Genomic DNA, 24,940 nt, shown 5'->3' on the forward strand with positions numbered 1-24,940 from the left:
TGCGCAATCCAGGGTGATCCCACTTACAGGACTTATTGGATTTAATGTTAAAGTTCTGGTGCCAGATACCACAGGATGCCTCGAATCTAAGAGCTATATTAGAAGCATAAGGGAGACCAATACAAAATGAGACATTCATATTGGCAGTGGATATGGGACAATGTAGCTACAAGATCCCACAACACCTTAACCCTTGAGACGATATATAAGGTCCTCATGTAGTGGTACTTGGTCTCCCCTCCACAGGCCATCTATAGGTACTGTATTGTGTAAATCACCCCCAGCACACAGTCAGCCTGTTCATTGCAATTTCACCAGTATTATGTCATGGTATAACAATAAGGCTGTGATTGGCAAATTAGCAAAGAGATTAGTTCCTGTGTGTGCACTACTGTCAAATAGAATGAGAAATGGCTGACCTCATAAATTACCAAAAAGGTTTATCTTTTCAAGGTTTCTCAAAATCTTTTAAAACAACAGGGACACCTAGGACTTATTAGAGATTTGGTGTTAGCTGCAAATGAGTTTTGAGTCTTATCTTAGGGGTACAGCTTTGGCCCACTGGAGGATCCTCTGGTGGGGGAGTGCCACCTTACTTGGTACTCACTCATATTGGCTTTGTGATCCATGGGTATCTACCTCCTTTTAAGAGTGCCCCACCTCTGCTAACTTCCAGCTAATCTGGTGATCCTGCCCAGAAGCACAATTACCACTGGACATACTGTACTATCTATAATGAGAATGGTCATGGTATAGACATAAAGGGAGACCTCTGGGAGGCCCTGCTAAGCCTACTAATCTAATATATAAGTGGACCACCAAAACACATTATTGCCTGCTTGGTAACAATTTTTAGTTCTTTCTGAAGTTACAAACCAGGCTTATTGCTTAATAATCAACAAGTAGTTCACTTCTATTTTAATGGTCCCATTTATAACCTAAATGGATGTTATTCATGGTCCTCTCACTCACCACAACACTCTGTTTTGATAGCTTACCATTCTCATCTTTTCCTTTTCCATTATCCTTACATTATTTTCTTGTTCTTTATCTTTAATCCCTTCTCTCATTTTCTGTACACTCTCTTACAGTGTTTCTCCAAATTAAGGAAAAAACAAATCAGACCAGTATCCTTGCTATATTTCTTGCATTTTGTAACCACACATTTGGAATTAGCCCAAAAGACAACTCTTTTTGCTGTAAATCCTTCTTTTTATTTCTTAATAAGAATTAATGTTGGAACAACATTATTTTGACACAATTAGGAAAAATGTATAAACAAACAAATGGCAAGCCAATGCAAAAATACACATAGCAGGCAGGGTCAACACTTAAAAGGGTATTTCACTCAAACATAACTTTTGATATGTTGCTGCCCATGGTGAGACTAACAATTCATTCCATACTATTCAGTTTCCTTCCCCCAGTTCTGAGCTGATGCTTTTTGCTGAAAACACAAAAATCTGCGTGTAAGCTTTTCTCTCTGTCTTCCCCTACTTCCCCTCCCTTCTGAGACAACTGAGGTAAACAAGTCCCTTACTGTCTTAATCTGCAACATTGTATCTTCTTTGTAATGTTGGGTGGGTTATTCTGAGGTCAAGTTGCTAATGAACTCATTCTGGTTCACCTTCCCAGCATTACAAAGAAGCCACAATGTTGCAGATAGATCCAGGGACTTGTTTACATTAACTGTCTCAGAGGCAAGGGGGGGGGGCGAGGGGGAGACAGAGAGAAAGGTTTACACCCAGATTTTTGTGTCTTGAGAAGAAAGCAGCAGCTGAGAACTGGGGAAGGGAAACTGAATAGATAATAACAAGTATGGAATGAATTGTTAGTCTCACCATGGGCAGCAACATATCAAAAGTTATGTTTGAGTGGAATACCCCTTTAAAGGGGTTGTCATTAAAGTGTCACGTTGTTATAACTTTTAAAATCTAAATCAACAGTAGATGATGAAGCAAGGTTGCAATTTACATTTATTAAATTTTTTTTGTTGTTATCATGTTGTAAAACAAAGCTGAACTTACCAGAAATCCAGGTTCAGTCTCCTAAAGGCAGATTTTCTGACTGGTGCTGGTTGAAAAAAAGACACTAAACAAATGAACAGAGAGTACAGAGAGTCACGGCTCAATGGCCTGGAATACCTGTTTTCTGACTCTTTGGGGTAAAAAGTCAGAAAACAGGAAGTGCTGTGTTTTCCATGATAACTAAAAAATAAATAATGAATGTAAATTGCAAACTTGTTTTATATCACATCTAATGTTGATTTAGATGTTGAGAATGATAACGACAGGGACACTTTAAGTACAGAAGGTAAATGTGCTGTTTTTAGTTAAAGGGAACCAATCAGCACAATTGTGCTGATATGGTTCCCAGCTGCACACTACAGATCTACCATGTAGCTTCCTGAGGATGTCAGCCGTGTCTACAGTGGTAGCTTTACATCGGGGGAAAACGCTGTCTTATTTCGGTGCACAAGGCCGGAAGAGAGGAAGCAACTAGTCATCTGGCCAGGATGCTGCCCGTGACTAGTGGGGACTATAGATGGACAGGCAGATAGGCCACGAGCGTGATGACAGGCAGAGGGCCTTGACCAGGGGTGTAACTAGAAATGGCTGGGTCCCATTGCAAACATATGATTGGGCCCCCTCCGCCCCCCAACTGACCACTTAGCCACCAATTGTAGTCATAACTGCAAGCACTTTTCAGGAGTACTTTCAGTTAAAGGGACATTTGCAGATCCTTGGAGGTCTGCTCTCCCACCTGCTGCTGCAAAAGATGACAGCCCCCGATGCAGCAGGGCCATAGCAGCCGCTATGGCTTCTACAGTCGTAGTTATGCCCCTGGCTGTGACTAGTAACGGGTGTCTCCCCGCCCAGATAACTAGGTACCGCCCCCTTCCTGGCTTTGCGCACCAGAACAAAACAGAATCTATACTGTGCAGCTGGGAACCATATCAGCACAATTGTGTTAATTTACATCCCTGTACCATTTGTTTTCCCCATGTATCTATTCACTCCCTGGTTTCCTCTCTGAACTGTGACCCTGCTGTTGCCATGCAACAGTGCACACACTTTCCCATAATACCCCTTGCTAGCAGTTATTTACGTAGCACTTACTTACGTAAGCTTTAAAGGGGTATTCCTCAGGATAGGGAAAAAGTAGGAGATCGCGGCTGGTCCGACCTCTGAACCCCCCGGCGATCTCCGTATATTCATTTCTATAGAGCGACGGAAAGGGGCGAGAATGCTGTACTCGGCTCTTTCCGACGCTCCATAGGAATGAACAGAGCCGCAGGTCACATGCCCACCAGGAGCTCTATTCATAACAGAGCTGGCCGGGGTTCAGTAAGGAGATCGCTGGGGGGTTCAGGGGTCGGACTCCCCTACTTTTCCCTGGAATACCCCTTTAAGCATCTCTACGTGTTTACAAGGTCAGCGCCATATTGGCTTCACTAAATATACAAAATATGACATCCTTAACAGCATGTGAAGTGAAAACCAACTGCAACTACTAATAGGACAGATCAGGTGACTGTGAGTTGAACTGAGCATGTGTGACCCAACCTAGTGGAAGCCTGGCGGGCCATAACCAAGGGCAACAGGTTATCAAACAAAGCAGCACATGGAAGATTAGTGAGTCTATATCTTGCAAACTATATATTTTAAGAAAGGCTTGTACATTTAAAATAGGTTTAGACCAAGTTTTCTTCCTGACACCACCCCTTTATTACTATTGCATCATATACATAGACTAAAAAAAATTGAAACTGCATGCAAACTTTTTTCCTTTCTGTCTACTCCTAAGCCTCCTCTCCATGATGACTTGTCTCTGGTCTAGTCTTGTTTAATCTAGTTCTACGGAGATCTTCATCCAGGCGTAGAAGCTGTCGTAGAAAGCCTGCATTAGGGGATATCCAGCGGTTCTTCTGTACTGTGTGAATGGCTTGTACAAGGGAGAGCTGATGATGGATCATAAGGTAAGCTAGGACCAAAGTTGCAGATCTACTGATCCCAACGACACAATGCACTAGAAGCCTGGCTGGGGAAGAGTACATTTAATTGTCAAAAAACATCATTCACTTCTACTATATTTTCTACATTATAGGCAAGCAGGTGTAAATGGTACAGACAACAGAGTAGCTTTGAAGAAAATTCTGTGCTGCTCCCTAAGTATATATACCAGTTTCTAGGTGTAAAAGTTGCGCTTTTTCACATATATCAAAAAATGCTAATGGGGCACTGGGGTATTTTTTTAAGACTACTTGTTCTCAGCACTGTATCAGAACATTTGTTTTTTATCTTTTGAAAAAATTGAGTATTAACAAGGGTTGTGGCATAGGGGCTCTGGCTGGGATTAAAAAAAAAAAAAAAAAGATCCCCCATCAGGTCCATGCTCAAGGTCCCTGGTGACAGGTAAGCAGCAATTTCTTGCTGTCTTGTCATCATGAAGAAAGCTCCTGCTCCACCAATTACTTTCTGCAGCAGTGACCTACCTCATTCTGTGACTGGCTAAGTGAGTGCATCCTGCATGTTAATATGAACGCAATAAGTGCAGGTCAGTCAGGACTAGGCACAGGAAGGATTTAGCAGGGATTAAGGCAGGTGAGTATATTTGTACTCAATAACTTTTATTTATTTACTTTTTTTAGGGGATTAGAGAAGAATAATAAAGACAAATCATCTATATTTTTTTTACCGTGCAGTATACATATTGGGGGACATTTATGAAACGTCCGCCCAATATTCTCCCCTTCTCCCTGGTGTACACCTGCTGCATGCCTTGCTTGCCCGATGGGCGGGCTGGGGGAGCTTGGGGGGGGGGGCTTGACAAGTCGGAAAGGAGGTGTGGCCTCCTCCCACACCTCATTTATCATGATTTATGCCTGCTCGCTGGAGTAAATCATGATCCAAATCTACACCTGCTGGAATCCACTATTTCAATTTATAGTTTTACAGAATGAATAGATTTTGGGGGGAAATTTTTTCATTTGGGCAATATTTATTTATTTATTATTAGTTGTAATAAATATTATTTAAGTTTCAAGAGAGCCCTCAGCATAACAGGTTGTGCTCAGCCACAGGAAATATACGATGTAAACAGTAAAAGAGTAAAGTGCAATATAGAGCGTGATGGCACTCACTAGTCTGTGGATAAAAGTTTACTTTATTGCCAACAAGTCATGACTGGAGACACCGGAGGCAGGAAGTGAGGGTCATGTTGTAGTCCATATCACTTTGTCTAGACCTTGACATCACTTTCAGCAATGCTTTATACAAAACTTTATATAAACAGATCACAATACTAGTTGCATCAAAAGTTGTGCGAAAACCTGATAGACAATGAATAAAAATATACAGCCTAAGGCTCGATTCACACGTTGTAACAGTGCGGCTGTATTTGCGGCTGTAATTGTGCGGCGGTATTTTTGGTGGTTCGTGTGTATGCTTGGAAGTATAGGATATACGGCTGCACAGTGCACACTATGTATGAATCTACGGCCCTATCGTAAACGGACCCGTAAAAAATGAACAAGACCATTGTTTGCGGCTGAATATGCGGCCGTGGATTGACAGGCGGTCCGTACGGAGTACTTCAAAAATAGCCGGCAATGATGCCGAATGCCGATGCCTCTAATAGTTAATATATTAAATTAATCAAACACATTTTCTTTGTAATCAAGACACTTTCGTTGATCAATAATTTATTTCTAACGAATCCATCATTTTGCAATTAAATATACTGTTAAAAAAAATAGATATATAAATAAATGTATATTTATCTATATATTTATTTTTTGACAGTATATTGAATTGCACAATGATGGATTCGTTAGAAATAAATTATTGACCAACGAAACTGTATTTATTTCAACGAAAATGTGTTTTTTTAATTAAATATTAATTAGTACAGGAAGCTCTATAAGCCGTTAATTCATATGCCGGCAATAGAGCATTCTGTACTAATCATCACTTTACTTTAATGAAAACATCAAATGTTTCTTCTAATTATGTTGTGACAATAACATTATTAGAAGAAACATTTAGAATTATATGTGCGCTCAGCTGATTGGCTGATCGGCTGAGCGCACATATAATAAGCCGGTCCGCAGCACACTGACTTCATTGTGCTGCGGACCAGCGAAGAGGACGCATCGGGGTGAGTATAGAGCTCTCCCCACCCCCTCCCCGGCACTGCACCCCTCCCAGCAAGGAAGGGGGGGTCACTTAACCCCTTCCTTGCTGGGATGGGTGCAGTCTGACATCAGTCTGGCCCCCAGGGGGTTAAGGGGGATGCAATACATCCTCCCTTAACCCCTTGGGGGTCAGACTGTAAGCAGCGATCTGTAAAGATGCTGCATACTGTAAGGAGCACAACACCGCTCACAATGATGGGTGTTGTGCTCCTGTTTGTGTGTTTTTGTGTGTTTCTCCCTTTTTGTTTTTCAGATATCGGTATCCTGGGGATTACGTCGGATTCCATGGACTACGTCGATGACCAGCGTTTTTTAATGTTTTTTTTAATAAAATGGTCAATGAGGGGTGTGGGGGTGTTTTTATTTGAATAAAAAAATTTGTAAACTTGTGTCTTGTCTTTATTTCTTTACTTTATAGACTTAGTAGTGGAAGCCGTCTAATAGACGGAATCCATTACTAAGTCGGGGCCTAGTGTTAGCCGGTATAAAATGGCTAACACTAACCCCCTATTATTACCCCAGTACCCAATGCCACCAGGGGTACTGGGAAGAGCCGGGTGCCAGTGGTCCCGGAGCGTCAAAATTGGCGCTCCTGGACCGGGCGGCAGCAGGCTGGTAAGATTTAGGCTGGGGAGGGCCTAAACCAATGGCTCTTCCCACCCTGGTGTTACCAGGCTGCTGTCGTTTGGTTTTTAACCCGGCTGGTTTTAAAAATAGGGGGGACCCTATGCGGTTTTTTTTTTTAAATAAATAAATAATTAAAAAAAAACGCATAGGGTCCCCCCTATTTTTATAACCAGCCGGGTTAAAAACCAAACGACAGCAGCCTGGTAACACCAGGGTGGCAAGAGCCATTGGTTTAGGCCCTCCCCAGCCTAAATCTTACCAGCCTTCTGCCGCCCGGTCCAGGAGCGCCAATTTTGACGCTCCGGGACCACTGGCACCCGGCTCTTCCCAGTACCCCTGGTGGCATTGGGTACTGGGGTAATAATAGGGGGTTAGTGTTAGCCATTTTATACCGGCTAACACTAGGCCCCGACTTAGTAATGGATTCCGTCTATTAGACGGCTTCCACTACTAAGTCTATAAAGTAAAGAAATAAAGACAAGACACAAGTTTACAAATTTTTTTATTCAAATAAAAACACCCCCACACCCCTCATTGACCATTTTATTAAAAAAAACATTAAAAAAACGCTGGTCATCGACGTAGTCCACGGAATCCGACGTAATCCCCAGGATACCGATATCTGAAAAACAAAAAGGGAGAAACACACAAAAAAACACACAAACAGGAGCACAACACCCATCATTGTGAGCGGTGTTGTGCTCCTTACAGTATGCAGCATCTTTACAGATCGCTGCTTACAGTCTGACCCCCAAGGGGTTAAGGGAGGATGTATTGCATCCCCCTTAACCCCCTGGGGGCCAGACTGATGTCAGACTGCACCCATCCCAGCAAGGAAGGGGTTAAGTGACCCCCCCTTCCTTGCTGGGAGGGGTGCAGTGCCGGGGAGGGGGTGGGGAGAGCTCTATACTCACCATCCGATGTCCCGATGTGTCCTCTTCGCTGGTCCGCAGCACAATGAAGTCACTGTGCTGCGGACCGGCTCATTATATGTGCGCTCAGCCGATCAGCCAATCAGCTGAGCGCACATATAATTCTAAATGTTTCTTCTAATAATGCTATTGTCATAACATAATTAGAAGAAACATTTGATGTTTTCATTAAAGTTAAGTGATGATTAGTACAGAATGCTCTATTGCCGGCATATGAATTACCGGCTTATGGAGTTTCCTGTACTAATTAATATTTAATTAAGAAAACAAATTTTCGTTTAAATAAATTCAGTTTCGTTGGTCAATAATTTAATTCTAACGAATCCATCATTGTGCAATTAAATATACTGTCAAAAAATAAATATATATATAAATATACATTTATTTATATATATATTTATTTTAACAGTATATTTAATTGCAAAATGATGGAATCGTTTACATTTAATTATTGAACAATAAAAGGGACTTTATTAGACAGAAAATGTGTTTTATTAATTCAATATATTAACCATGAGACACATCGGCTATAGTGCAGAGGATCGCAAACCCCGGTAATAGCGATTCATGTAAACTGTGTTCCCTGCTTTCCCAGATGCATCCAGAGGTGTTTCCATCACTTTCTTAACATTTTATTTGTTATTTTTAGTTGAACCAGATTTCCAAGTAAATGACCGTATGTTTTGAGCCGCATGTCTATTTTTTCCCACGGCCGGAGTTTCACCCGCACATTTACAGCCGCATAAAAAATACAGCCGCACAGTTACAGCGTGTGAACCCGGCCTAATTAAGCATACGAATACTTAGATACTTATAATCACTGATATTATCTTCTCTGGGTAAACATTTAGGCCACATTCACAAGTCCATAGTGCAGCCCACAACCACGTATTGCACTATAAGGCTATGTTCACACAACGTATGTTTTGTATAAATCACTACCGTTGTTGCAACAACGGCAGTGATTAATAGAAAACATACGTTTTATGTGAATGAATGGAATCCCGGCTGGAGCTTATACACATTGTATAGGCTCTGGCCAGGATTCCATCCGGACATGTCAGTTTTCTGCAGCCGCTATTCATTGAAAAACGGCAGCAGAGAACATGTCAGTTCATGCAAAGCAGCGTGCGGCTCTGGCTGCACGCTCCATTGTGTGCAGCAATGAATTGGGATGCGGCCGCACATGAATGTGCTCGCATCTGAATTAACCAGAAATGAAGATCATCCGGCCGGTTACTGCAGTACCAGCCGGGATGATCTTGCGATTTTTTTCTGCCTTGTCTCTCAGAATTGTATCCTTTTCTTTTATCTCAAATTGGTAGGAATAATCTGCTTCAGAATGGGATTTAGTAAGACATGTTTTTAATTCTATCATTGTTTCAGTTCATTCTAAGTGACCAGGGCAAACTTTTTTTTAGTTCTGAAACACAGTGCAGATTTTTGAGCATATAAGTCTTATATCAGTCTTTACTAGGAGATATTAAAGTCCCTACTCTTGCAGCTAAATTTACTGAAGGCAACAATGAGCCTTGAAATGGCTTAAATAACAAGACTTAAATATTGTGAAGCCAGTGGATATTGTGGGGCAATATTGCGTAGCCATGATTAATAACATGCAAAGGCTGTGCGTCAGCTTAAAGCGTACCTGTTAACCCCTTCGGGACCAGGCTAATTTTCGTTTTTGCGTTTTCGTTTTTTCCTCCTTGTGCTGAAAAGGCCATAGCACTTGCATTTTTACACCTACAGACCCACATGAGCCCTTATTTTTTGCGTCACTAATTGTTCTTTGCAATGACAGGCTGAATTTTTGCATAAAGTATATTGCGAAACCAGAAAAAAATTCAAAGTGTGGTGAAATTGAAAAAAAAATGCATTTCTTTTATTTGGGGGGAATGTGTTTTTATGCCATTCACCCTGGGGTAAAACTGACTTGTTATGCATGTTCCTCAAGTGGTTACGATTAAAACGATATATAACATGTATAACTTATATTGTATCTGATGGCCTGTAAAAAATTCAAACCATTGTTAACAAATATACGTTCCTTAAAATCGCTGTATTCCCAGGCTTATAGCGCTTTTATCCTTTGGTCTATGGGGCTGTATGAGGTGTAATTTTTTGCGCCATGATGTTTACTTTTTATCTATACCTTGATTGCGCATATACGACTTTTTGATCACTTTTTATAACATTTTTTCTGGATTTGATGCGACCAAAAATGCGCAATTTTGCACTTTGGGATTTTTTTGCGCTGACGCTGTTTACCGTGCGAGATCAGGAATGTGATTAATTAATAGTTCGGGCGATTACGCACGCGGAGATAGCAAACATGTTTATTTATTTATTTGTTTACTTTTATTTATAACCTGGGAAAAGGGGGGTGATTCAGACTTTTATTGGGGAGGGGGCTTTTTACTATTAACAACACTTTTTTTTTTTTTTTTTTTACACATATACTAGAAGCCCCCCTAGGGGACTTCTAGTATATATACTTTGATCTCTCATTGAGATCTTTGCTGTATAGATATACAGCAAAGATCAATGAGATCAGCACTCTTTTGCTTTCGGCTGCTGCAGCCGAATACAAACGAGTGCCGAGCCGGGGACGGTGCCATCTTGGACGAGTCCCCGGCCGGCATCAACGTCCCGGAGGAGCGATCTCCACCACTAGACACCAGGGAAGTGCTGCATCCGGTAATCGGATGCAGCTGTCATGTTTGAAAGCTGCATCTGATTACTGTATTAGCGGGCACGGCGAGCGGCACCCGGGACCGCCGCGGTTCAGAGCGGGGTCGCCGCGCGGCCCCGCTCTGAACGCCTGCACCCGCGCGAGGACGTACAGTTACGTCCTCGTGCGGGAAAGGGTTAAGATGGGTGCTTCCAATGGGAGCGCATTATTGTCTGATTGCGTCTCCATACCCATGGAGACCCAAACTTTCAGATTAGCAGAGAATCTCGCTGCTAATCCTGAAGTGCCCATCGCCATAGGTACACTTTAAAGAGCAGATTACATATAAATAGGTAAATGAGGAGCCTACTTTTTTCGTGTCGGAGCAAAGACAGATCTCTGTTGAGGTTGGGAACAGAAGGAGGTTTTATTTCTGCCAAATGCACTGAGAAGTTGTTATTACACTCCAAGAACATTACATTAGAACCCTAAAACTGGCCAAGGGCGCGCCTGTTCAGTACAACACACATTATAAACATAAGTAGAATACAAAATGTATGAGGTTTATGGGACTTAAAGAATACCTGTCACTAAAGATAACTTTTAACATGTTATCAGACATGTCAAAAGTTATTGATCAAAGCAGGTCTCACTCCTCAGACCAGCTATAATGTCAGGAGGCATAAAGGTGAGTACAGCCCAGGAACTAAACCCTCCCGTTGTCCCTACTTACTTGACGACCATCATAAACAGTGGCCCCCAAATGAGAGACAGTGTCTTCCTATGATAATGTAAGGGACAGAGAGAAGGACAGACTAACAAAGACTAGCCAGGTCAAACCAGTAGAATATGCCAGGAACACAAAGCAAAGACAAAGTCAAATACCGAGCCAAGGTCAGAAAGTCCAGGAGTAGCATGTCAGAACCAAATCAGAAAGACAAAGGGAAATCCACAGTACAGGTAGAGGTTAGTAGAACAACAGGTATCCGCAGGAAGATTAACACCTGTGTGACTAAACAGATCAAATCACATGCAACTACTATAAGCGTCCTCAGTAGAGATGAGTGAACCGGGTTTGGGTTGAAGTCGATTCGAACCCGAACGTTCAGTATTTGATTAGCTGGGGCTGCTGAACTTGGATAAAGCTCTAAGGTTGTCTGGAAAACATGGATACAGCCAATGACTATATCCATGATTTCCACATAGCCTTAGGGCTTTATCCAACTTCAGCAGCCACCGCTAATCAAATGCCGAAAGTTCGGGTTCGGATCAACTTGAGCATGCTCGAGGTTCGCTCATCTCTAGTCTTTAGTCTTTTATGGACCCTGCTCAGAAAGACCAGATCAAGGAGATCTGGAAAACTAGATCAGACTGATCAGGCACATTAGTTTCCTCATAGTATTCCCATGCTGCACTGCGTGTGGATGAATGGACCGGTGTTTCCTCGTGCCCGCTACCCTGGTGGCCTGGGGAAACTACTTTGATATGTCAGATGACGACGGAGCATGGTACTTTACTTCCGTTCTGATCAGTAGATATAGCCATGGAGAGATTGCAGTAGTGCAATCAACCCTGATCAACAGCTGCTCATTCTGTCAATATTTTCTCATTGTAAGTCTGTGGGAAAATATTGATGGAATAAGTGGCCCATTGGGGAGAGGATTGTGCTGTTAGTATATGTTAGTTTGGATATTGATAATAACTTTGATTCGTTTTGTTGCAACTAAGCTGTATGTTGATGTATATTGTACATACATATCCACTTCTTTTTAGTCTTACACATTCTATTCCTTCTAATAGGTAGAAACATAGAAGACTGTTGTTTCAAGCATCTGCTTCTCTTTTAATAAAAGTATTCCTTGTGTTGTTTCTGACCTTTCCCCCAACTAACCTCAGACTATGTCCCTTGTATTCAGTTTCTTATTATTAGTATGTTTTCCCTCTTTCTACTGGTACACCTCTAGTTATACAGCCCAACATAGCTTTCCCTACTGCCTGACATCACTGGTGACCAATTCTAGGACCATCAGAGATCACTACCCCCAAATCCCTTACTTTCCAGACACAGAACTGCCGAGATGACACATTGTTTGGACATCTATCTAGTTAAGTTAAAACTTTTTCCATGTTACAGACACTTCCAGGCACAACATAAGCCTATCCATGTCTATAAGCCAACCACTATCCATGTCCATGAGCCAACCACTAACACCAACTGGATATTAAGCCTGATTCTTACTAACTTCTCTATCAACTCTTTATCATAAGAACTGTATCAAAGGCTGGAGGTGAATCAGGGATTGAAACTAACTTGATGCTTATAGATATTTTTCCAAGAGAAAGAACAACGCGTCTTTGAGGAACATCCAGATGTTGAAGAAGCAACTCCAACTATGTATGCCGAGTTCCAAGTCTCAAACGATTCCAAAGAAGCCAATGAACAAAGAAGATGCGGGGCCATCCCCATACCTTCCATATTAGACATATTAGAATTGGACTTTTGACTTTGGTTTGTATAAGCTCCTTAAAAGGTAGCCTATCTGCTAGAGATGGGATGTCCCCAAACACACACACACAAACACACACACACACACACACACACACACACACACACACACACACTGTATACACACAGTGAAACAGCTTGTTAGCCTTTTGACCTAGCAATAAAGGTCTTTTGCTTTTGTTAATGGCTTCAAAAGGGGGGTTACCTACAAGGGGGGGTTACCACAAGGGGAAACCGATCTCAATCTGGTGAAGTCTCCTACACCTCTTCCCGACTCAGATGCCTCGTTAGTATGGTGGTAGGTATCCCCACCTGTCACACAGAAGACCGGGATTCCAATGTTTTTAGGGGGGCCTGTGAAGGTGGCCATGAAGGGGTTATTACTTTGGGTAAAAACATTGTAATCCTTAAAATGGCTACAGCCTTGTAACTGCTTCTGGAAGGAGGAGAGGAATGCTGGCAGCACCCTGATGAGCACAGCGCCATGAACCTACATCACAGCCATAACACAGACACAAGAACGAGACACTTTATATAAACAATATATGGTAAACAATATGTTGTGCCAGCTTGACTGCACAGGACAGGAAACTGCTGACCATCTATGGATTCACCTATCAGAGTTTGATATGTATGTGTCTTGTGACTTGAAAACCCACCTGTATTGAAAGTTATTATATTTCATGTGAAACTAAATAAAGTAAGAATATATACTTCTATCTTGGCTGAGAGAGAAGGCAATACCAACTACTGGTGTCTGGTGTTATCTCCTCGTCGCTGGCACTCAGCTTTATTCAATTTGGACAGGGATAGAATAAGTCGGATAAAAAGGTAAATCTCGCCTTATCAATATCTTCTGATCAGCAGTAAGACCCATTGTGATTAATAACTGTTGACATTTCTGATGACATGTTAAAAGTTTTAGTGACAGTGCCCATTTAAATGTGTTAGTACTCCTCGGAATAGTACCATGTATATCCTGGTACTAGGACCACCTGGTCTAAATGGACAGTTCTCTATTAGTGTGTACATAATGTAAGATACGGCAGTGATTACATTATATAATTATTATAATAATTAATATTATGCTTGATCGCATACTTTGGCTGTAATGTTTTTAGTCATTCTGTAGCAGTTTTGTGCACTACTTTTGATTAGTATTATCGGTATGATTGTTATGTGATGTCTGCTTACATAAAAAAAAAGTTATATATGGAGCAATGCTGGAGGTGATGTCAGGGCCTAGATGAAGCAGTGAGGCCTGCGAAATGGCCATCTCCAGTCATGATTGATTAACAATAGAGTGAACTTTTATCTGCAGATTGGTGAGTGCCGGCAATGGCAGCTACAGACAGCAGGGGACACCGGCTACACTGCATCAGGACACCAGGGGAACACGGAGAAATAAGCATATAATGTTTGTTATATTTACTAATATAGCAGAAATATGTTAAAAATTTTTGAGCGCTGGATAACCCCTTTAAATTGCCAGCAATAGAGCACAGATAACGGTTTAGGTTTAGTGCATTCAATATAAAAGCCTGTAGTTAATTTAACAAAAATGTTACTGAATTCAAACCTAGAATCCTTCTTCATATTCTCTCTTCTAGAACCCTTTCTATAAAACTAGTCTTAATGTAAATATAAAAAAATGCTAATAATTACATGTTTTACTCGCAATGAGCCATCTATGTATAATTCTGATTAAAAGCTTTAAAGGGGTACTCCAAAGGAAAAAAATTTTTTAAACAACTGATTACAGAAAGTTATATATATTTGTAAATTACTTATATTAAAGAGAAAACTTTAAGCCTTCCATTCTTTCCAGTCTGACCCAGTGGTCTCTGCTAGCACTTCTGTTTGTGTCAGGGTCTGTCCAGAGCAGTAGCAAATCCCCATAGAAAACCTTCTGCTCAGTTCCTGACCCGACAGATAGCAAGGAGCACTGTGTTAGACTGGAAAAAATAAACCATTTCCTTTAGGGCATACAGCAGCTGAAAAGTACGGAAAGGCTTGAGATATTTTGCGCCAGGGGCGCAACTTTATGAAATGTTCCCTGAAATTCTAAGATATTTTACCTCCAGGCGTGATCAATGCTCTGTGAATAAATTCTGATGCTGAATAGAAATATTTACTCATATCAAACTCTGGCACATCATTAGCTGGCACACCATGATATATGATGGTTGTCCCATAAAATTCAGGGTTGCCTTCGGAATACCTTCTTCCATGAGCTGCATTCAGCACATGTGTAATGCCTAGCTTCCACAGCTCATATCTATTATTGGCAGTGTTCCTGTGGATTTAAGGAAAAATAACAGATTAAGCATTAAACTAGTTCCAACCATGGCACAACAATTAACACTTTGAGACCTGGCGTAGGAGTAGGCAGGTTTTAAATTTATGTTGAAGGTACTAATACAGGAACGATAATCGGCCGAATCGGCCCTATCCGGCCGATTATCATTCCGTGTAATAAAGACAACGATCAGCCGATGATCGTTGTCATCGGCTGATCACAGTTATAAATTCTGACCTATAATTGTCGGCTGGCGACTGTGCACCGTTACGTGTAATAGCGGTGCGCGGCTGGCGCTGACGATGTGCAAAGAAGAATACATTACCTATTAAGGCTGCAGGGCTTCTCTTGTTCTGTGCTTCTCCCCGAGTCCCGCGAGCTCCAGCTTCTCAGCTGACAGGCTGCTCAGCCAATCAATGGCTGGGACCACCGCAGTCAGTGATTGGCTGAGCAGTCTGTCAGCTGAGACAGGCCGCTCTGAAGCTAGAGCGCGCGGACCAAGGAAGAAGCACAGAACAAGAGGAGCCCTGCAGCCTGGACAGGTAATGTATAAAGGTTAAACAAGGGCTGCAAGGACATTGGTAACAATGTCCCTGCAGCCCTTGTTAAACTATTATCGGGCCATGTAATAGGCCCTGTAAATAAGCGCCGATCTAGCAGATTGGCGCTTGTTTACATTTATTATTGGGCCTTCATCGGCCCGTGTAATAGTACCCTTACTGTCAGGTCTAGCAGGGATTTAAATTAAGGGGGGAGGTAAGAAGGCATTCCAGCTTGAAGAACTTCAGGAGCTTCGGAAAGCTCCTTTGGACACGTTTTACAGGAAAATAAAAGCATTTTTCTACATTATGGAAGCACAGATATATGAATGGTACCATGAACCTTCTTTCCCTGACAGATAGCAGCCTGAGCTATTTAGAAAGTAAAAGCTGATAAATTCACTTTAATGGCTTTAAACACCTTTACATTATTTTTTTGTTCATTTGTTTCTTAAAGGGAGCCTGTCACTCAGTATGCAGTCCAATCTGCAGGCATCCTATCTATAGGCAGTATGGCAGGATATCCTCTAAAAATGCAAACAGGTAGACTGTCTCTCCTGACACGAGCAAGCTACGGGAACTCTCGAAAGTGCTATAGTCTATGGCAATAATCTCCAGTAAAGACATGAAGAGATATGGCACTCACCAATTGATGTCTTCGTTAAAAAAAAGAGATACTTTATTACTTCCGCCGGAAGAAATAAAGTATCTCTTTTTTAACGAAGACATCAATTGTTGAGTGCCATATCTCTTCATATCTTTACCGGAGATTATTGTTACAGTCTATTTTTTTCATATAGAGCACGACCGATGTCACTCAGATTTATGCATCTTTAAAGCCCGTGTTCCCAGTGTCTATAAATCAAAGCCATAGTGCCGGGTTCCCTTATCTTTTTCTACCCCATCTGTTTGCTATAGTCTATGGCACCTCTGGATATCCTGTACCTCGCTCTTGACAGGATAGACAGCCTACGTACCGGCATTTTCACAGCACCAATGAAGTGATAGGTACCCTTTAAGGCAGGGGTGGGGAACCTCCGGCCCGCGGGCCGCATCCGGCCCCTGAGACCTCCCGATGCGGCCCGCGGCCCGCAGCTCCCCTGTGATGCGCGCCGCTCTGGAGGAGGAAGGAGCCGGTGCACACAGCATCCTCTGGTGTCTGTGACAGCTGCCGGACACAGGAGGATGCTGTCTATGCCGGCTTCTTCCCCAGCAGAGCGGCGCGTGTCTCCAGTCTCCTGCGGGCCGCGCGCGATTACGTCATTTCATCGCGCGCCGCCTGCAGGAGAAGACCGGCACAGAGGACCTGGGACAGAAGAGGACCTGGGCAGCATGGGCGCGGAGGTAAGGTGAGTGGGATGTTTATTTTTTTTATTTGGGGGTTAACTAGGCCACCAGGGACATGCCTGATGGGGGTTAATTAGGCCACCAGGGACATGCCTGATGGGGGTTAACTAGGCCACCAGGGACATGCCTGATGGGGGTTAACTAGGCCACCAGGGACATGCCTGATGGGGGTTAACTAGGCCACCAGGGACATGCCTGATGGGGGTTAACTAGGCCACCAGGGACAAGACTGATGGGGGTTAACTAGGCAACCAGGGACATGCCTGATGGGGGTTAACTAGGCCACCAGGGACATGCCTGATGGGGGTTCACTAGGCCACCAGGGACATGCCTGATGGGGGTTAACTAGGCCACCAGGGACATGCCTGATGGGGGTTAACTAGGCCACCAGGGACATGCCTGATGGGGGTTAACTAGGCTACCAGGGACATGCCTGATGGGGGTTAACTAGGCCACCAGGGACATGCCTGATGGGGGTTAACTAGGCCACCAGGGACATGCCTGATAGGGGTTAACTAGGCCACCAGGGACATGCCTGATGGGGGTTAACTAGGCCACCAGGGACATGCCTGATGGGGGTTAACTAGGCCACCAGGGACATGCCTGATGGGGGTTAACTAGGCCACCAGGGACATGCCTGATGGGGGTTAACTAGGCCACCAGGGACATGCCTGATTGGGGTTAACTAGGCCACCAGGGACATGCCTGATGGGGGTTAACTAGGCCACCAGGGACATGCCTGATGGGGGTTAACTAGGCCACCTGGGACATGACTGATGGGGGTTAACTAGGCTACCAGGGACATGACTGATGGGGGTTAACTAGGCCTACCAGGGACATGACTTGGGGGTTAACTAGACTACAAGGGGCATCATTGGGGGGGGTTAACTACAATAGCAGGGGCATCACTGGGGGGGTTAACTACAATAGTAGGGGCATCACTGGGGGTTAACTACAATAGCAGGGGCACTAGGGGAACAATACTTTGCCTTGCCCCGGGTGCTGCAAACCGACGCTACTAACTGCCGCGCACAGTATGCGGCCCTCGAATGATTTTATTCATGCCCGACTGGCCCTCGACATGGAAAAGGTTCCCCACCCCTGCTTTAAGGGATCAAAAAAAAAATGTAAAAGTAGTAACATTAGAGTTAAAGAAATTTATTGACATAGTTTGAAACAAATTTAAACTTAAATTTAAACGACCGCAGCGAGTATGTAATTCTGCCGCCCTTAACCCCTTCTGCTCCCGCCCGGCTCCCCCGCTGTAAGCATACATTACCTGTCCTTGCTGCACGGGTCCGGCGTCCTGCTCTTCCGCCCGGCCAATTAGTGTGTTGCCCAGCTGCAGCCACTGATTGGCCGGACGGGAGAGCAGGACGCCGGACCCGTGCAGCGAGGACAGGTAATGTATGCTTACAGCGGGGGAGCCGGCCGGGAGCAGAAGGGGTTAAGGGCGGTATAATTACATACTCGCTGCGGTCGTTTAGACCGCAGCAAGAATGTAGTGTATGGGAACTGCCAGGACCTGCCGGGCTCGCAGCGAGAATCTCGCTGCGAGCCCGCCCGTGTGAATATACCCTTTGACTTAGAAATGAGATTTGCATTAATAAACGTTTTATGTTGCTCTAAAAAGTGTCTGGTTTCTTTCTGTATAACAGACCCAAATGTGCATATTATTCAATGTGGTGCAGGTTGGATCTTAAAAATTGTTATAGTCAGATAAATCGTGACATTATGGCTCCTGTCACACATCATTTCACACATGCAGTGCTAATTGTGTGTCCGTGTCACCTATCTGACAGTGGGTCCCTGAAAATGCAGACAGTTACTGAAACACATTTGTATTCTTGTCCGCCATTGTGGGTCCACAATTACAGACAGGATTACTGATGTGTGAATGGGACCTGATGATGCAGTCACACACACAGGATCTGCAGCAGATTTGCAGATATCAATGTAACTAAAAGCATCAATCTGCAGCAGATCCTGCATGTGTGATTACATCCTTGAATTAAAAAGTATAGAAATGTCTTTGAAATTTTTCTAGACTCAACCACAAGTATCCCTCTTTGGCCGTCCAAAAAGTTGGCAGGTATTTAAAAGACTAATGTATTCTAAGATGTCAGGATCTGTATCTGACCTTCAAAGCGTTACAATCAAAAGCTATCCCTGGTTTTTTAAATCTGTGTTTCAGTTGTCCCTTGGCTCACACACAAAGTAGCAGTGCAAGGCTCACTTCTCTACACTTGCACTTCAGCTACTACAACTCTCAACTATGCACGGTGGTGACGGGTAAGCGCTAAGGTGGCCAGCTGGTCCAACTCCTGGCTCACCATAACAAGTGCCAATGAGGTGCTCCATCCTACCCAACATCTGCCCCCTGTGTTGCTGCTGCTCGCCCCAAATGACCTCTTCAGAGTCACAGAGTGCGCTTAGTAATGTTTCACATTAATTTCAGACTCTGTCTATAGTCGTCTATGTTTATGAGTCTTGCTGTAAAGCATGTCAGTAATGTTGGTGTCTGAAGCGGGCTCGAGACATGACGTCTCAAGTCCGCTCAGCCAGTCAGCGACAGTGGCGGGATCTGTTTCAAGTCCGCTCAGCCAGTCAATGACAGAGGCGGCATCTAAGCGGACTTGAAACGGATCCCGCTTCTGTCACTGACTGGCTGAGCGGACTTGGGACGTCACGTCTCTAACCTGCGTCAGACAACAGGAAGCGGCCGGGCACCGGAGCGCTGCGATACGGGACCCGCCGCTGGAACCGGGGAGGTGAGTGGACGTTGTTTCCCTCAGCCACCTCCTCCCCGGCCAGATCCCGAAATAGCCCCCCCGCTGGAGTACACCTTTAAGGCATTCTTACTTGAAGCCTTTTTGCACACCTACCTAAAAGTTTTGCAAGCCTAACAAATCTACAGGGTTACATTTACCTGAAAGGTCAAAAGAGTGTCCCACTGGCCTTTTTGGAGTTAGTATACCACAAAAATGGAAGTATAGAACTGCATAGTAGACTATGTTTTTATATATGGGATAATATTGAAGAATAATCTGTTAAACAGATGCCATAATAGTCTATAGGTGACTGTATGATATCTATCACAGGCATCCATATCACATATACATCAAGAGCTTTTCAAAGCTTTATTTATGATGTATCTATAAACAAATTCCATGATAGCCTAACAGATGATAAATGTGACTCTATGGCATCTGTCACAGCCTCTATTTAGCATATACATCTGGAGCTTTTTCTTGCATATATGATGACCAGAGACAAAAAAAAGAGATGTTAACAAAGCCTATGACTGCATATATGGATAGGGTACAGCCAGTGGCGTAGCCACCGTGGTCGCAGGGGTCGCCGCTGCGACCTGGCCCGGCGTCGAGGGGGGCCCGCGCCCAACAATCTATCCCCTGCTCCCGGCCGTCCTCTGCCGCGGGTTCCCGTCGCACTGATCACTCTTGTGACCGCAAGCATTCTTTCGCTTGCGGTCATAAGAGTCAGTGTCGGACGGGCCCCCGGCGATGCTCAGCTTCCCAGTGGTGTCCCCGGCATTCCCGGGCAGCATAGGCACCAGGGAGCTGTGTGCACTGGAGTTGTTACTTCCGGGTCAGGGAGCGCGTCGCTCCCTGACCCGGAAGTAACAGCCCCGGCAGCGCACACTGAGCTCTCTTGTGCATATGCTGCCCGGGAATGCCGGGGACACCACTGGGAAGCTGAGCATCGCCGGGGGCCCGTCCGACACCTCAGAAGAATAGAAGAGAAGGGAGCTGCGACGGGGGAGCGAGGTGTTAGGTGAGTTTTTTTTTCTTTGTTTTTATCTGCTTTTCAGGTGACAAATATAAAAGGACAACACAGGCAAGGGGGGGTAGCAACAAAAGGAGGGCATGTATAGGGGAACAACACAGTGGGGGCATCTACATGGGGGCAGTATAAGGGGGGCAACAGAGAGGGGCCATCTATAAGGGGGGCATCAATATGGGGGACAACATAAGGGGGCATGTATAAGGGGGCAACACAGAGGGGCCAGCTATAAGGGGGGGCAACATAAGGAGGACAACATAGAGGAGCCATCTGTAAGGGGGGCAACACAGGGGGCTATCTAAAAGGGAGGGGGGCAACATAAGTGGTCCATCTACAAGGGGGGGCAACATAAAGGGAACAACACAGGAAGGCATCTATAAGGGGGGGGGCAACATAAGGGGGCCATCTATAAGGGGAGGCCTTGTAAGGAGGGCATCTATAAGGGTGACATCACAGGGGGCCATCTAAAATGGGGGCAGAGGGGGACAACACAGGGGGCATCTTTAAGGGGGAATACACAGAAATGGTCAATCTGTAAGGGACACTACACAGAGGGGGGCATCTATAAGGGGGACTACACAGGGGGGGTGTATACTATAGGGGATACAGAGGGGACCATCTATAAGGGGGACTTCAAAGGAGCCATCTATAAGGGGAACTAAACGAGGGGGAATCTACTATAGGGGACTACACAGAGAGGGGCTGCACAAAGGAGATGCACAAGGGGCCATCTATATGGAAGACTGAGCTAGGGACCATCTACACAGAGGGGGGCATCTATAAGGGGGACTACACAGGGGGGGGGTGTATACTATAGGGGATACAGAGGGGACCATCTATAAGGGGGACTTCAAAGGAGCCATCTATAAGGGGGACTAAACGAGGGGGAATCTACTATAGGGGGACTACACAGAGAGGGGCTGCACAAAGGAGATGCACAAGGGGCCATCTATATGGAAGACTGAGCTAGGGACCATCTACACAGAGGGGGGCATATACTATCATGGGGTTGACATAGTCAGCCTACCCACTTAAAGTGACTGTACCACCAGGCCCAGGCTGAAGCACTGGAGGCGACCGACCCACCCCCAGTGGGAAGAAACCCTAGCCCCTCTATGACGTGTCTCCATTAGAATCAATGGATCCCTATCATAGAGGTGCGGGGGTTTCCTCCCACTAAGGGTGGGTCGGCTGCCTCCAGTGCTTTAGCCTGGGCCTGGTGGTACAGTCACTTTAATGAGGGTGTAAAGGGGCCAATACAGATGTGCAGTGTGTATAGAGATGAGGATGGTGCCAGTATGAGGAGCCTAATATGTTTGTCTGTCAGATTCTGTGGATTCGTGGCTCGGAGAAGTTCTCATGACGGCCCAGGACAGATGGAGAAGAAGATGAAAAGGAAAGAACTCCAATTAGAGAAGACGTCCAATGTGAGTCACTTGATATAACTGCACTGTAATGTATATGGTGTACAGAGCCTGTGTAGAGATGGGGCTGCCTCTATATGACTGGATGAGGTGATGGTGATCTGTGTACAGTGGATGTTAGTCAGTATGCGGTGGTGTTAGTCAGTATGTGGTGGTATTTGTTACTTGTAATCTGGTACAGTGTTTTATTGGTCTTAGTATACTAGATTTGGTCAGTAACAATATGGTGGTGATGGTAGTGGTTGTGGTGGTAATATTTCCCCCTTGTATACTGGTATTATTGGTAATATCAGTCTCAGTATACAGGATTTGGTTAGTAACAGTATGGCGGTAATATGTATGGTGATAATATTTCCTATATACTGGTATTATTGGGGGGGGGGGGGGCCCAAGTTGAACTCTTGCACCAGGGCCCAAGGGACATTAGCTACGCCCCTGGGTACAGCCTGTGCCATCTATTTGTCTCATACCATTGTCTTTTTCTGTCACTTCCTGCCTTGCTATTTACAACGCTGAGGAATCTATAGAGCTTTGTGGTCACAGCAGCAGCAAAATGTGCATTACTGAAGTTGTTTCTGAGCAATGAAACTGTTGACAAGGCTTCATATTTCATTTTGTTACGCACTTTGAAGATAATGTAAGTAGGTCACTGGTGCTTGACTTTGTGTTTCTAATATCCCTGTTTTGCTAATGTTTTTTCCTGTGGGGGGAGGGATAGAATTCAGTAAAACATTGGTGATCCTTTCCTTGAAAGGTGAAGATTTTACCTTTTAACACTATTTTAAAGGCATAGTGATCTTTACATCAGCGCACTTCTAATTATGTTAAGAATTACAAATTAAAGGGGTACTTTGGTCCTTAATTTTTTTTATACATAGAAAATAATAATGAGGCTATACTTACCTAACCACGGTGCCCCTGTGTCTTTCTGTGGGACCCTGCTGAATGTTTCCACCACCACTTCTAACACAGACTCGTCTCGGCAGTGACAGCCCACTCAGCCAACCACTAACTGAGAAGGAACAGCGCAACAGCCAGTGATTGGCTGAGTCACTGCCGCAACAAGTCAATCTCAGAATTGGTGGTGAGATTGTTCAGCAGGGGACCCAAAGACACCGCATGAAGACCCCTGGGGAGCGTGGTATGGTAAGAATAGGCTTTTATTATTTTCTATATAAGTGCAGAAATATATATATCCATATATACAAATTGAAGACCTGGAATACCACTTTGTCATCATTAAGGGTGTTTACTTAAAGGGGTTATCCAGCACTACAAAAACATGGCCACTTTTGCTCCACGCATCTCCAGTCCAGGTGTTGTTTGCAATTAAGCTCCATTTACTTCAATGGAACTGAATTTCAAACCCCACCCAATCTGTAGAAAAGAGTGGTGCAAAAGTGGCCATGTTTTTGTAGCACTGGATAATCCCTTTAAGCAGGTCTCCCATAGAAAGAGTTCTCTGCTTTAGACAATCCTTACCTGTTAGAAGCAGATATTAGAGAGAGCGTTCATCTCCCCCTCCCCCAGCAATTATCTGTATTTTGACATAAAACCTGTATGAAGATGATGATTTTCACTATACCATCTGCCACTGCATGAAAGATAAAATATTACAGTGCCCATTCAAATTAATGGGCTGACTGTGTATTGCAGGACAGGGCAGAATCTGAGAAATCAGCTCCTTGTATCCAGGCTCCATCCTCAAGAAGAGATGTAGATATGCGAATAGTGAACCATCTCTATTAACCCAGAATATGTGACATTGAATTTTCAAAAGTAAAAAACTCTTTTAAACAGAGGACGGCATCTGTTCTTGCTGGGTATGGGGGACTTCTCCATGTAATTGGAAGGGGTCCACCAAAAGCAAGAGCTACTCTAAAAGAGTTGAGCCCCTCTATATGAAATCAATACCCACGAATAGGACATTTGAACAGAGATGTTCAACAAGAGGCAACTCCTTTAAGGAAAGCATCGGTCTATTTGAGCTTGATAACGGTTTCCACTATTTGTAATATCCTGATGATGACGATTACTATAAACCTTCTTTAACCTCCATTGAAAGGAGAAAAAACACCTTTAACTCTCACTTCCTGTATTCTGCTGACATGTCCAGATCAGCCTTGGGAAATCTGATCTCCTTCTGGCTGCTCACCGTTTCAGGTAATAGATGTATACTAGGAAGCATACATTTGGATGCATTGTGCAGATGAACTTTCATTTTAAGTTAAAGGGGTGTTAAATAAGCTATATGACATACTGCTAGGATATACCGCTGAGCCCTTTGGGTCCCTTTAAAAAAATTTCTTGTCAAAATCTTTATTACATAAATGATAGCCATCTCTACAATGTACAATATTAGGCTATTTCAGGTCAAGTCATTACTTACAAATCTCCTAAGAAGAGGTTCGGCCACACTTCATCCACACGGTGAGAGAAGGAGCTTCGTCTGCTATCCAGAAGACTTTGTAGTTGTGCTATTGTAGGACATGTATCTGCTTGAGAGTCTTCTGCCCTGGAGACTGAACTACATTTCTCCGTGTTCTCCGCCATAACATCACAAGCAGGAAATGAAATAGCCCAGTGAGTAGAAGG

General features: G+C 44.0%; 1 protein-coding gene across 2 annotated transcripts; it reads right to left on the reverse strand.

Annotated features, from left to right (window-relative positions):
- Positions 1-2,321: 2,321 nt before the first annotated feature.
- Positions 2,322-24,940, reverse strand: LOC138798713 (dual specificity protein phosphatase 13A-like). 2 transcript variants are annotated; one of them, XM_069979270.1, is made up of 3 exons: positions 24,735-24,940; positions 15,068-15,228; positions 2,322-4,041 (listed from the first exon to the last, which is right to left on the reverse strand). In XM_069979270.1, the coding sequence occupies exons 1-3, from the start codon at positions 24,896-24,898 to the stop codon at positions 3,803-3,805; spliced, it is 564 nt and encodes a 187-aa protein (XP_069835371.1). In that variant the 5' UTR covers positions 24,899-24,940; the 3' UTR covers positions 2,322-3,802. The 2 variants fall into 2 exon arrangements, with proteins under 2 accessions (XP_069835371.1, XP_069835370.1); XM_069979269.1 differs by having other exon boundaries at positions 15,011-15,228.

Source organism: Dendropsophus ebraccatus, chromosome 8 (genome assembly GCF_027789765.1).
Source record: "Dendropsophus ebraccatus isolate aDenEbr1 chromosome 8, aDenEbr1.pat, whole genome shotgun sequence".
Classification (NCBI taxonomy): domain Eukaryota; kingdom Metazoa; phylum Chordata; class Amphibia; order Anura; family Hylidae; genus Dendropsophus; species Dendropsophus ebraccatus.

What these genes read in the sequence shown, in the direction of transcription:
- LOC138798713 (XM_069979269.1), bottom strand. Translation starts at nt 24,898, where the DNA reads ATGGCGGAGAACACGGAGAAATGTAGTTCAGTCTCCAGGGCAGAAGAC. An exon ending in AACCTCTTCTTAGGAGATTT is followed by an intron (nt 15,229 to 24,734) that starts GTAAGTAATGAC and finishes TTAAATCCACAG; the next exon opens with GAACACTGCCAATAATAGAT. An exon ending in AGCATTGATCACGCCTGGAG is followed by an intron (nt 4,042 to 15,010) that starts GTAAAATATCTT and finishes ACTCTTCCCCAG; the next exon opens with CCAGGCTTCTAGTGCATTGT.